We start from the raw sequence: 14,901 nt of genomic DNA, 5'->3' as shown, positions 1-14,901 counted from the left end.
CATTATTCTGGGAAAAAATAGATTAATTCTGTCCCGCTCAGCTTTCTTATGACAAATCCAGTTTATTGGATGTGTGCAATTTGGAACAGATGAATTAACTTCTGTTAACTTCTGTACATAACAGGGAGGTCATGGGAAACTTGATTCTTGGAATTCTGTATCTGAAGGCATTTAAGTTTTAAGTCTGAATAGCCTCCTACTAATGTAATAGTGCATCGATTTTCTCTTGGATTTCTTGTTTTCTTTTTGGTTTTGGTCTTTAAAAAAATCAACAAAGGAAAAAAGAGAGTTTAAAAATCAAATCCAACAAAAACCTACGCTTGACAGCCAGTGCATTTTTACACATAATCTTTTTCATATGCCTCTGTGTCTAATGGCATGGACTTCTGGTTTTAGCAACAGTTTTATGTTTTATCCAGTCCGCAGGCTGGCACAAATGTTTTTGACAAAATATCCTTTGTAGAATGCTTGGCAATCTGAAACTCAATGGAAAGTTAGACTGGGGGCCATTATCTAAGCAGCATTCAGAACTGCACATACTAACAGTACCAGCATTGTCCTCTGCCTGAAATTACGAGAGTCCTGCCTTTCTCAGATCATTAAAGAACACCCTTTATTGAATGATTAATGCTGCCACTGAAAAATATTAATTATCAGCAAATACACAACTTAGGAATTTTATAGTTAAGAAGGACTATTTTTTTTTTTCAGACTTAGCAAAGCAGTTACATCTTGTGAAATCTGATGGTCTATGTTTGCTTGTCAAACGTTTTGTGTTTGAGATCACGTCTCCCTCCCATGGCTGGTCATAAATCCCCATAATTGGCAAAGATACCATGTCCAAGTGAACAGCCTGTGTGGTTCAGTTGCCAGATTTCACAAGTTCAGTTTTATTTGATAGTCTTGATGCCTGAACTTCATGCAGCCATGGCTTGCTAGGCATCAGTTTCCTTCACACTGTTGAAAGTTTGCCTCAGTACTCAGCTGGTCCCAAATAGTGAACTCATTCCGGATAAGCCTCAGAATAGATTTCATAGTTCCCCCCACTTCCTGTTACCATATGTTGCTCTGAAGGAGAAATCAATATGCAGAATGTAGTTAACTTACTTCTAGCATTTGTCATGGCAAAATAGTCATTAGGTATTGCTTTTAAGTAAAGGAAAAGACAAAACTCTCTCTTCCCTGAAGATATTTCCTGTGTACCTGAGGGCAAAGAAACCTGAAGTTCCTTTAGAGCTTAATATGTAGCATATGACTACCTGAAAAAAATAATGACAGTAGTGCTAAACCACTTGACTCCTTTTTTATGCAAAGTCACTTAAGAGAAACAGGAAGATTTTCATGCGACTTTCTCAGAAGCATTACAGTTCCCAAGCCCCTCCCTGAAGCTTATGAATCTTGGACAGCTAAAATTTTCCTACCTTGTTTTTTACAGAGGTTCATACAATCCAAACATCAAATGTTTTTCATTTAAATTTTACCAGCTGCCTACAAACTTTTAGTTATGTGAATACAAGGCCAGGGTTACATGGCTGGTGTTTTATTGTTCATTTAGCTCAAGTGGAAAATGGTTTAATCATATTAATCAAACATTCCAAACATATTTACCATCAGCCTGAGGTCAAATCTGGTCAGTTTTAGTCCAGAAATATTTGTTGGATAAGTTGTTATACATGGCCTTAAAATGGAAACAGCTTCTCATACTTAATGGTAGCATTTAATACACAATGCACTTTCTGTTTTTATTGTAAAATTCTATAGCAAACTATGTTCTTTGAATATTCTAGTTAATTATGTTATCCCTTACTATCATATCAACATTTTCATTACACTATTTAGATATTTTTTTCAAATTGAAATGTATTTATTTTTAAAACTTCTATATTTCTGTTTAATAGCAACAACAGACCAGCAGGCAGCCTCATTTGAAATGGAAATGTCTCAAGCTGGTTTCAGTGCTCATTATTCTCAGGTAAACAAACTGTTTAAAGAGAAAAAATTTTTTCAGTGTAGATTTTTATTACTAATGCCATGAATTTGGAATGTGTATTTCAGAATTCTTTTTACAGTTCTGTTACTTGTTTGCTGCCGGAAGTTTGGGATTTTCCTATAATTCAGTTAGTCTTTGTAAAATGCATGTAAAGAATAATTATAAACAATGAGTTCTTAAGGGAGTAAGTAACTTGTTCACATTAACTTTAAATTTTATGTTCACATAGCATTTTCTTATCAGTGAAATGTTATGTAAAATGTTAATAGGTATATAACTATTCTATATAAATATTACGATGTAATTATTGTATTGTACTGTTGAAATTTAAACAGAAGATGTATATAACAGAGAGTTTTCTGTAATGGATATGTTATTAGTAACACAACATATTCTTAGTTTCATTGATACATTGAATACCTCAGTTTTCAACAGGTAAATATTTGTTAAACTAGAATGCAAAAATCCTTGGGAATTTTTAATGGCAGAAAATCACACCCTATGTACTTTATTTATTTTTGAAAAATAAAAAGTACCCATTATGATTATCTTCTCAGTGTACACAAGTGAAATGGAAATTATACATGAGATCAAAAGGATATTAAAAGATATTAAAAAGTAATGATAGTGGAAGATAGTGGAAGAGAACACAATAAGAGAGTAACTAAACTGAGCAAACACTGGGCAATCCAAGACAAACTGACTCACATAAAAAGACCTTCAATATGTCTTTGTATACAGGTCAGCATATCACAGGTGAAACAGAGAATAAAAAAACCTCATTCAATATGATTTAACATAAGTACTTTACGGCAGACTGAAATTATAGGAGTCATGTTTCACTGTGCTGCTTTTCCTGATTGGCCCATGCTTTTTTAGGTGGGCTTGTTTTTAATGAAGAGAGGGAGATATATGGTGACTGTGGGTGGCCATACTGTAGTCGGAAAAGCAGGGCTAAATCTTGCATGCATATAGGAAGCATTAACCAAACATGAACATCATGACTAACACAGATCTAAAGATGGTTCATTTAAAGAACATGGTGTTTTGTTTTTCTCTATGACAGGATTGGGTCATGCTTGGAGCAGTTGGAGCATATGACTGGAATGGCACAGTGCTCATGGTGAAGGACAGCAGTATTTCAATGCCAACTAACAACACGTTTCGTGACAGGCGCTCGGAAAGAAATGAACCCCTTGCAGCCTATCTAGGTAAGAGAAACATGTATCTTATAACACTTCGCAACAAATGCTACAAGTCCTCTCTCAATCTCATTAACAAAGATTCTCTCACAAAATATTATCCTATTTTTTAGGAGTATGGGAAAATTTATAAAGTATGGATGTGTAATCTGTATAATATTTTGCTGTTTAAAAGAAAAAAAAACATTACTTCTGCAATCAGAAGACTAGTAAGAATGCGTACAGGCCTAAGCATACCTAGACTGTCCTCAGTAGACATGTCTAATTTGTTCAGGGAGGGAGATTTCCCTAGTATTCTTTTCAAGGTTTTCTCTGCCTTCATAGCTAGAAAATGTTCATATAGTATTCAATCCAAATCTTCTTTGCTGAAAATTAAGTTAATTTCTTTGTCTTTCACTCAGTCGACAAGAACAAGAGATTGCCACTAACCTCTTTATGTGTGTTTTGCATATTGGCAGAGTACTGTTTTCCTCTCAGCCTTTACTGTAGAAGAGCAACTCAGTGACCTTACTCTCTCCCTAGGGGAGGCTTTATACACCTCATGATTCTGCTTCCCTGCCCCACCCCAGTTTTGTTTCATCTGCAAATTCCAGAAGTCCTCCATCATCCAAGTTGTTAGTGACAATATTAAATAGAAGAGGTTTAAAATGCCCCCAGAATCATGCTTGCAAGGCTCTATCAGTTTCACGGTGAGCCAGTGACAACTGTTCTTTGAAAGCAGCTTTTCAAACAGCTAGTCACCAGTTATTTCACAAGTGCTGTCATCATCTTACAGTATGTAAGAATGGCAAAGTGAACAGTGTCAAAAACTCCACTGAAATTAGGACATATCAGCCTGTCAACAGGTTTAATGACTCAGTGGTGCTCATGACTTTGTGAGACTGTAGGCAAATACGCATGCAGCCCTTTTATTTGACTCTACCAGCATTCTCTAGAATAAGTAAGGCTAAACGTCTAATTGTAGAATCAAGCTTTAAAAAAGCTCTGAATCACAGCAAGTTTTTCTGATGCATTCTACGTGTACTGCATCTTGAATTCTTTTATGTTTCCTAGGATATACTGTGAACTCAGCATTGACGCCCGGAGGCGTACTATACATAGCAGGGCAACCTCGATACAATCACACTGGCCAAGTTATCATTTATAAAATGGAAGGAAAAGAGGTGCAAGTACTTCAGAGGTTAAATGGAGAACAAGTAAGTATGTATTTATGATTAACATAAAGGAGAAATTTGGCATAAGAAATAGAAGTAAAGATTTCAAATGAGAACCCTGTACCAGAAGAGCAAATGAAATCGTAAGTTGTAAGCAAGATCAGAAACAAAGGTTAGGTAGGTTCTCTGATCGAATATGTAACAATAAATGGACTTAGAGTAGTCAGAGTCCCTAGGGAATTTTCTCTGTGTGGGGTAAACCTTTGCTGATATTGAAGTGGTTATAGCCATCTCTGGACTGGTAGTTTTGTGTATCCTTTGAATGGAAGGGGTATATCATGGGCAGGAAATGGGTGTGATAAGAAAGGTTTTATGGGGGATCATCAACTGGGATAGCAAAAAATATTGAATAGCTCCTTGATGTACTGAGTGGCAGCTCACTGAGAGCTGTTCCTGCAGGAAAAAATAAGATGTACACATGTTACAAAATAACATAATTAAAGATGGTAGTATAATATTACACACAAGAGGATTGAAAGACCTGTCTGTTCAAGTCTACTCAGGTTTCAGTACAGTATTCTTTCAGTAGAATTCAGGTTACCTAATTTTCAACATCTATAGTTGGTGTCTACAGCTCAGCTAAGGAACCTTGGGTCCATTTAGAGAAAGTAGGAAATTAGGAAAGTACACATTTTTAAGGTTTAAGTGATCTGGCCTATTCGAAGCGCCTTCTGGGGATAAGAAGCATCATGCACTAGAAGGGATTGTTTCTTATGCTGACTACAAAGAAAATTCAGGGTGACTAGCTTAACTGTCAGCTGAATATAATCAGATGAATCCCAAACCTTGTGCCCCCTCTATACATGTCTCAGGTCTTTGAGTAGCTCTTGTTCCTCTGCATTCAGTGGTGACTTGGGAATTTTGGAGATTGTTTACGCTGTGTTGTTTCAGGGCATTTTATCCATCCTCCTACCTTTTTCCCTGGTTAGCGTAAAACCTTTGATTTTGTTCCTTCTATTATTGCTTGGACTGAAGAGAAAATTAGCATCCCAAAGACATTTCTATTCAAATGCTGTCTCTCTATATACAATATGAGAGGTGTCACTCCCCTTACCAGGTAGGAGGCACTATTTGTACCTTTCAAACTCAGGAAAGTTAAGTTTTTTTGGATTATGCTTAAAAAAATCCAACAACAACAGACCTCAAAACAAAAAACAAGCTTTAAAGGCAAACAAATGAAAAAACTTGATAGGTAGCAAAGAAAATTTCTGCTTTTGGGTTAAAATTTGGCATTGTTGTAAGCAACTGTAAAACAGGTCTCTGAATAAGAAAACTTGCATGATGCTGCTGACTATGCCTCTGATTTATACCTTATATCTTCTTGCAGATTGGGTCATATTTTGGGGGTGTTATTACCACAATAGACATCAACAGAGACTCATTTACAGACCTTCTTCTTGTTGGAGCTCCTATGTATATGGGAACTGAAAAAGAGGAGCAAGGGAAAGTGTATGTGTATGCGCTGAACAAGGTAAGGATGACATTTACCGGCCAGGAATAGAACATACTCCTTTTATTATCTTCTATCCTTATAGCCTTATTCTAAACAAATGTGATAATTTGAGCTGGGGGAGATGACCTGTTGAAAACAAAGAAACAGAATTCTGACAATTAGGAGAGCATAATACAGATTATTTCTTGGAAAATTTTCTTCTCAAACTCTTGTTTTCTCACCTTTTTTCTAATTTAGTATTTATGTAGACAAGCAGTATATCCTGCAAGCTGCAATGTGGCATAAATGCAAATTTACAGGGTTAATTTTCTATCCATGTTTTCTTTTGGTTTCCACACATTAGGGAGCTCTTCTAGACTCAGTTGCGTCACACTGTGTGATAATTGTGCTTAGCTTCTGCCTATGTCTTCCCTGTATATATCTGTAAGTCAGTGTCATACTCCCCATTCTTGCTTTTTAGTATTAAAGCCCTTTTCTATTACAGTCTCTGAAGGGAATTTGAGCATTCTGTGCATCAGTTCCACTTCAGAGACTGTGGATAGATAGGTTCTTCCTTCTCAATGTCTATGAGTGCTTTTTTTTTTCTTCCTTGTTTCTTCTTTCAGTCTAGTACCAAGGTGTATTGCCATAACAGTTACAAAAGTAGGTCCTAGCAGCAGTGGTGTCCTAAAATGCTGTTGCAGGAAAAAGGCCTGAGAAGACTGGATCTGTTCAACAAGAAACTGTTCCAGTTTCTACGTGCATGTCGCTAACAACAACTTGCTGGGTTGGCAAGAAAACAAGAATTCCACATCCTCTAATAATGCAAGGGTTTGAAATTTGTTTTCCCTGTGATTCCTTTTATCCATCTCCAAACAAAGGAGATGAAGCAACCTCTTGCTGCTGCTCCTTTCTAACACGGAACGCATGGGGATAATCTCTTTCTTGGAAAGACTGGATACATAGCATACCGTATTTGGGGTTTTGATCTACGATTCATGTGCATTGGACACTGTTGGCCAGAAGGATATATATGTAAGGACATGGAATATGTATGTACTGAGCATGTGTGTGTGTGCTGAGGATAGAATTCAGCCCCTGTGAGAGAAATGCTCTCTTTTGTTCTGGAATTACAGTACTGCCATCTGTGATCCATCATAAACTTGGCTCACTTCTCAGACTAAGAGACTGCCTTTGGAAAAAATCTGTACAGTGTCTCAAGAATTAAGTGTTTTAATTATAGTATCATCCAAATACCGTTATGATAGTATGCTTTCCTGTGAACCTGCAACTTCAAGAAATGTCTATAAGCATCTAGACACAGAGGGGGAGAGGGAGAAGAAGGGGGAGGGAGAAGGAGAGAGAGTCTTTCCCATCAGCTTCTTAAAAAGAACATTTGAATTATAGTTCCAGAATTACAGTTTTTCCAGCACACTGTCACTATGAGTGGGATGTAATTTTTCATTTAATTCACCAGTTTGTCTTCTGTACAGGAGCACTTAAAAATCTTCATTGCCAAAATGTTGATGGAAATCCACAAACTCTAAATTTATTCCTTCACAGACAAAGTTTGAATATCAGATGAGTCTCGAACCTCTAAAGCAAACATGCTGCTCTCCATTAAAACATGACACCTGCAAAGTTCTCAAAAATGAGCCTTGTGGTGCACGCTTTGGGACTGCGATCGCTGCAGTAAAGGATCTCAACCTTGATGGATATAATGACATTGTAATAGGATCACCCTTAGAGGATGATCATCGGGGAGCTGTTTATATTTATCATGGGCATGGCAACACTATCAGTAAAAAATATACACAGGTATGGAGTAAAACTTTAAGGTTTGGCAGCTGCTAGAAGTGTATGTAGCACTAGCCTCATTTTCCTGTATCTTTCCAACACAGGATCAAACTGACTTCACCTGTCATGACAGCTTCTTTTTTAAAATGCTCTGTACTTTTAAACTCAGTCTGATTTAACCAAATTTGACTCTAATATTGTTATAAAATCTATTTCCATGTTTTCATTAGAAACCTTCTAAAATGTTTTGTACAACCAGAAAAGTAGGTATTTTGTAATTCTGAAAATTTATAGTGTGTTCATCACCATGGTAACCCTTTCAGAAGTACCCTAATGAAAACTTAATATATTTAAAGAGTTTAAAAGCCCTGTAAGTGCAAACAAATGCATCTTGAAGGTTTTTATAATATTCACCAATATACACTGCATAAACCTGTTAATGCTTTTCACAGCGTATTGCATCAGGTGGAGATGGGGAAAAAGTGAAATTTTTTGGCCAGTCTGTGCATGGAGAAATGGATTTAAATGATGACGGGCTGATTGATGTCACTATCGGAGGCCTTGGTGGTGCTGCCCTCTTCTGGTACGGATACTAACAGCATCTGTCAGTGTAGAAAATAATAATTTATCGTATGATACTTATTAATCATACCAGATTTCATCTCATACTTTGACACTAGCTGTGAATCATAATATTTTAATGCCTCTCTGGAGGAAGTAGTATAAAATGTAATGGATAATAATCACTAACACATACAGAAATGTTTTAGAAATCTTGTTAGCCAAGTATGAAGATCATCTCCTAGATCGTGTTCAAAATAGAAACTTATTCCACTTGTGGCACAAAGTATTATAGAAAAAAAAATTATTCTCTTTATTACATTATATTGCATATTGTCTTCTTAGCAATACCAAGGGCAGGTTCAAATATAATGGGGTTACTAAGAAAACTCTATTTTGGCTCCCTACCAAGAAATTTGGAAATATTAAACTAAACATTCTGGTGAACAGTGAATTCATTTCTTTACACAAACACATGATTCAGATGGTTCGATGAGCAATAAATTATTAAAGGGAGAAGAAAAAAGTACCAGTAAGATAAATAAACATGATAACATGGAATTTCTCTTTCCTGAGGCAGAACTAAAGCTATTTCACAGCTCTCTCCCTGCTAAAGCAATTGCTAAGCCAGCTGATTGCTTTCACTATTGTGCAATTACACCTGACTTTTAGCTCTTACAGCCTAACATATGAGAACTGTCACATAAAGTATTAATCCTTTTTAAATACATGCTGTTGCACTGTGTTACACTCTTTTCATCCTTTACCCTTTTAGCACATTGCATTGCCTCTCCCAGGTGTTTCGCCTTTTAGGACTTCATCTCCACAGAAGTAGTAGGACAGCTCTCAGTACAGAGAAGAATGCATCAAAGTCTCTGTAGGGTCAAGTTCTAAGACTGTAAGATGATTTGGAAGGAAACTCAGTGTTACTGAGTCCAGACTTTTCAGAGTTATGACCCACAGTCCTGACAGAAAGAAAACTTGACTTGAACTTTAATATCATAACGAAAAGTTAGGGATTTCCTGGTTTATAGTTTCTACCCTCAATTTTGATGGCATTTACAAACTTTTTTCTAAAATAACGATGAGGTAGATTATTTATTTATTTTTATGAAAGCTGAGAATTCTCCATAACTGATCACCTCTAGGATGATAAGCAAACTACCTGATATTCATAATAAGACTTTGAAGGGCCTTCCCAGGGGAAATTGATATTTTCTGCAAGCTTGTTACTACTCAGTCCAATGGATTACTGCTCTGTAGGAAGTCTTGAAACAAGTAAAAGAATCATTTTTCCTGCAACTTTGGCAGCTATATGTAGTGCTTACAGCAGCTCTTGCTCCTTTACATTAATATAATTTATTGTCCCTTCAGCATGAATGAGTTTGCCAGTTTATATGTTGGAGGCATCAAAAGTAACAAATGTTTTGGGTGTTTTTTCTTATAGATCTGAATTCTCTAAATTGTATTTTTAATGGTTGGGGACACAGCACAAATCCCACTGATTCTCAGGTCAGTGTAGCTTGGCAAGTCACTGTGCACTAGCTGACCATTGTAAGTGGGAGGTAAAATGCTTTTGCTTAAAATCCTTTCATGGAGGGAAAGTTTAAGTTAATGTCTACTGCTTCATATTTGCTATGGACACAGACATACATCTTCCTACAGAAGAGCCTGGCATTCTCATCTGCCAGGGACAGTGCTCCTAAGCAATCCCACCCCGTCCCCGCGCTCCTTCCAGATGCTTGTGCGGGGAGCTGGGACAGGGAACTGATGGAGCTGGAACAAAGATCATCCCCTCCCCTTCCGCCCGTTATTTTTGAAAGTCATTTTTTAACTTTGACCTGATCCTCAGTCTGGTCACCGTGCAGCAGCATCAAAACATGCATCCATTTAAGTTAAGGGAGGTGATAAGAGCAAGAGCACGGACTGCTCCAGCTGCTTCAGAAAGCTGCCAGGTCGGCGACCTGCCTGCTGCTGCCACGGCTCCTGTCCTTCCCCTGCCAGGCACCAGTGCCTGCTCACCCCGCCAGCGCTCCCTGCGGCCAGGGCTCGCCTGCCCCTTCCCTGCGCTGCTTGGGTCACAGAGCTGAAGAAAGAAACTTCACCAGCTACTTTTCTGCTGATTTGGCATGCTGGGATAGCCCATATCGAGCTCAGACAAGGAACTGAGCCAGAGCAAAGTAACGCATTGTGGGCACGGGGGTGAAGAGCAAAGGGGAGCTAAAGCGCTGCGAGTTGCTAGTGGGTCTCAGCTTGTTTATCTAGCCATAGCCTAAGAGCTGACATCCCATCCTCCATGGGCAGTAACTTCTTTCTCTACGGCTACTACTGAGAATGGGTCTGAGTCTTCCGAAACGGAGCTTTCTGAAATGTCAAAATGTCTTTTGAAACAGAACTGGCTCTATAATTGCTTAAACACTTTTGAAACTCTTTCCTTTCACCTTGTATCCATTCTGTAAGAAGTACAGCACTGTAGAGAAACCCTGTGGCCATTTTATCTTTAATATATAGTTTACTGGTACTTTGTGTAGACTATGTCATTAATTACCTGTGTACATCATCAGATATGTTTATTTTAATGTCCAGGATTGCACATTTTATAAGTTTATTGTTAAAAAGTTATAAAAGTTGCTGCTGTTATTTTCAGGGGATTCTTTCCCTTTTTGTCTTTCTGTTAAGGTCTCGTGATGTGGCCGAAGTAAATGTTTCCATGCAATTTACACCCAAAAGCATCAATATCCAACAGCAAAACTGTCAGATAAATAAAAGAAAAACCATATGCATAAATGCCACAATTTGTTTTAAAACCAGACTAAAATCTAAGGAAGATCACTTTGAATCCAGTAAGTAGACAAGCACCAAGCTATAGAATCTTTGCTTATAAAACTGTTACGCTCACGTTAGTTTAATTCTCAAAAAATGGAATGTATCGCTTTTTTAAATTCAGTATTCAAAGTGCATTTAAAATATTGGCTGGCAAAAAAGAACATATGGGGGTAAATTTGGTCATAATGCTGATCTGAACTTCCTTTCCAGGTCTACAGTATTGGATTACTCTTGACTCACAAAGACAAATATCTCGAAGCTTGTTCACAGAGAGCCATGAGAGGAAAATGCAAAAAAATATTACTGTCAAAGGGTCAGAATGTATTAAACATAACTTCTACATGTTGGCAAGTAAATCATTTAAAGTGGCTATGTTTTTCTCATGTCGATACTGTAATAGGCCTTAAATATATTGTATTAATTATAAACTAGATGAAAATTCTGCATTTACAATTATAATTAAGAAGTGTACATGAAATTCATTTACTATTTTAGGATTTGTATATTTGTGTATGTGTAGAGTTATAAATTATTTATCTATATGTAAAGAGTATTTACTGTTGTCTCTCTGCTGTGTATCTGTCTTTAGAAAGAGCGTAACACATTTAGCTGAATTCTGCAGCCGTAGTGGTTGATAGTTTAGGTGCATTCAATACTCAGCAGGAGTATGGGAGCTGAAAGGCTAATTTGCATATTGGTGCGATTCCTTCTAGTAAAACCGTATAATCAAAAAACTCTCAAATTAGGTTTGGGATGAAGAATACTAATACACTGTAAAAGAGAAATGTAGTTAGCGACTGTAGGTGTGAAATTGTCCAGATTATAACTAATGTGCAGAGTGAACAGAGATGTATATTATAAGCTACCTACATTTAAAACATTAGCAGTTTCACAATTGTAGCCGAATCCAAAACTAATGATAAATGATACCTAGTATTTGCTTGCATATGCAATACATTTCCTAAGTTTGACTTCACCCAAGATGATATTGCTCCTGTTCATCTTACTGACCCTTTAAGCACAATGAAAAAAGAAAAGGTCAAGTTGACATTTCTGAGGCATTCTTAAATAAATCTGTGTTAGAAATGTTTGGGCTATGTGACATTTTTATGATGAGATGAGACACACAAAAATGTCAGTAGGTATTTATAAGGTTTGGCTTACGCACTAAATGCTTTGTCATCAGTTACAGGCATTTGCATGCTTTCCTAGCACAGTAAGGATGGCAACAGTGTGACTGGAAAATATTTTGTCTCAGCACTGTGGGTTTTTTTATCCTCCTTCAGTCACTTAGATGTTAAAGTGAATGTCCATAACAGTAATCTCATTTTCTTCATCTTCTAGGACAAGCCTGACTTTCAGGACTCTGTAAAGGTTTTGCTGGAATTCAATTTCTCTGATCCAGAGAGTGGACCTGTACTTGATAGCACCTTGCCAAATTCAATATCTGAATATGTAAGTCAGTAAAAGTCTGTATTAATACCCAAAGTATTTAGGGTAAAATTCATACCCCACACAAGATCTGAAAGTATTATTCACAAATTGGCTCTAGAGGAAGGGTGGCTGAGCCTGTCCAGAAGATGTGTCCTCCAAACAAGTCTCCAGGAGTGAAGAGCTCAATTCAATGAGCTTGGGGAACCAGCACTGGGTTTTAAAGCTGTCCAAAGTTAACATAAGATAAAAGACAGTACAAGCAATTTTATTATCTGTTTTACATGGATAGAGCAGGGGAATGTTAGTCATATACTTTGGGTGGGGCTAGGCATCGTTCGTACTTTTAATATTGACTCTTTTTGTAACCGAGATGTTTGTAACTTATAAGGGAATGAATAGTAAGGTTACGTTTCACCTGCACATTTTACATGTACTGATTAATATTACGAAAGACTTCTTTGACTGTCAAGCAGAAGACCTTATTATATAAAACAAGATAATGAATTAAATCCAAGTATTTAATTTTGATAATAAATGTAATAAAATTGAGAAAATACTCTTGTTGCAGATTCCTTTCACAAAAGATTGTGGAGCCAAGAATAAATGCATTTCAGATCTCGTTCTGAATGTAAAAGCAAGCATAGCTGGAGACAGGTAACTACACTGGATTTATTGTATCACTTAATATCTGTACAAAATTTCTATGTAAATTATAAATTCTGTACTCCAATAAGATAATGCTATGGCATAGTTTCCAAATCAGAAAACAGATTTAAAGTTAAGATGTCCAACAAACTTATTTCATTTTACAGCGCTTCTCCATTCATTGTGAAATCACGCAATGATAAGTTCACCATCCAACTATCTGTCAAGAACAAAAAAGACAGTGCCTATAATACTAGAGTTTTGGTTCAGTATTCTCCAAATATTATTTTTGCTGGAATTGAGGTAGGAATTTTTCACTTTTATCTTTATCATAACCTATATTGGTAGGGAGATCTCAGGAATCCTTTATATTAAGGCCTGAATTTTACTGCTCTGGCATCCTCTCAGTTGATGGGAAGAGCTGGCCTTGGGCGTGCCATCCTCACTCATACATCTAAGATAGTGTATTTATTTTGACCTGAGAGGACTATGGCTTCTCCTCCCTTAATGACAGACACAAGTTTTACAATGACACTAAGACAGAAAGTAAGTGCCGGCATCTAAGGGATGAATATCAAAATTACAAATTCTTTGTACATCTGTAGATCCAGAAATGCCTCATTATTCATCAGCACAGTTCCTGTGCTCCTCAAATTCTGCTTTTGCGCATGTACAAAAAAGCACTGCCTTGGAAGAGCAGCATGGCTCAGTGCTGCCTCATCCCTACCTCAGAGAGCATTTCCAAAGCAGCTGTTTTTCTGCCTGTGTTCACCGAAGGGCCTGACTCAATACATAGGCTAAGAATTCACCCCGCTCAGGTGGTAAACTTTTGAGATGTTTGTTTTCAGTCAACAGTCCTCTTGTTGCCTGAAGAATACCATGAGAAATCAAGGATCCAAAGCACTGTCGGTGACCCTGTGGCCATAATTTATGAAGCATGAATGTCATTTTTTGTTTCCAAGTTAGGTATACAATTTCCAAAATTATACATAAATACTGTGTACTTATACATATTTTGATCTGTTTGACCCTATGACTAATTTATATGATGTCCAGTTTGTATATAGTAAATGCTAACATTCCGAACACTTTCACTGGAAGGGAATAATGGCAACTAATTCATGTAGATGTCCATATGTGGAAATTGTTTTGCAGATGTTGTGGCTTCCTATTTTAGTTCCAGTTCAGCTAAGACTTTGACTCTTACAATGTTTTGATGATGAAAAGTGACAGTGATATATAGGTTTGGTAAACCATTGATGGTTTATTTTCTTGGTCAAAATTTAACAAATGTTTGCACACGATCAAACTATAAAAAACTAATTTCAATTTCTTTTCTGTTTAGGATATTCAGAAAGATAGTTGCGAGTCCAATCACAACATCACCTGCAAAGTGGGATATCCCTTTCTAAAACCTGCACAAGAGGTAAAATGTTCTCATGTGGGGAAGGTTTTCTTGCTCTATGCTGTTCTAAGGCCAGGACAGTCCATGTTGGCTGTAGTTGTAAAGTAGGGAATTTTTGTGAGACCCAGTAGTCATTTATTTATACTGTAAACATTTTTGTTCAGTATTCTAGGCATTTTACTTTACACTGTACGTGAAATTCCAGCAGCCTTCTCTAGGCAGCTCATCTCCACTGTGGTTACCAGGCTTTGGCATTTAGTTCCTTCTTCAGGCAGTGGAGAAAAAAATGGTTTTGGTAATTTGCTTGCAAGATCAGCTGGTTTGTATTAAGAATCATTTAGTTATGTATTTCTAATATTGTATGTAAGAAGTTTTATTGAGACTTCTTAGTTCTG

The 14,901-nt window shown here is 36.9% G+C and overlaps 1 protein-coding gene across 1 annotated transcript in view; it reads left to right on the top strand.

Moving 5' to 3' along the window:
• Positions 1–14,901, top strand: part of LOC112995743 (integrin alpha-1) — a 75,038-nt gene that overhangs the window by 46,300 nt on the left and 13,837 nt on the right. The window contains exons 11-22 of the mRNA XM_026120911.2: positions 1,899–1,972; positions 3,057–3,201; positions 4,246–4,388; positions 5,734–5,877; positions 7,402–7,656; positions 8,088–8,218; positions 10,876–11,039; positions 11,233–11,369; positions 12,367–12,477; positions 13,025–13,110; positions 13,269–13,404; positions 14,447–14,527. Coding sequence (XP_025976696.1) covers positions 1,899–1,972; positions 3,057–3,201; positions 4,246–4,388; positions 5,734–5,877; positions 7,402–7,656; positions 8,088–8,218; positions 10,876–11,039; positions 11,233–11,369; positions 12,367–12,477; positions 13,025–13,110; positions 13,269–13,404; positions 14,447–14,527 — 1,607 coding nt within the window. The remainder of the gene's footprint in view (positions 1–1,898; positions 1,973–3,056; positions 3,202–4,245; positions 4,389–5,733; positions 5,878–7,401; positions 7,657–8,087; positions 8,219–10,875; positions 11,040–11,232; positions 11,370–12,366; positions 12,478–13,024; positions 13,111–13,268; positions 13,405–14,446; positions 14,528–14,901) is intronic.

The sequence above is a fragment of the Dromaius novaehollandiae genome, chromosome W (assembly GCF_036370855.1).
Source record: "Dromaius novaehollandiae isolate bDroNov1 chromosome W, bDroNov1.hap1, whole genome shotgun sequence".
Taxonomy (NCBI): Eukaryota; Metazoa; Chordata; class Aves; order Casuariiformes; family Dromaiidae; genus Dromaius; species Dromaius novaehollandiae.
This window is presented reverse-complemented; position numbering and strand designations above follow the sequence as displayed.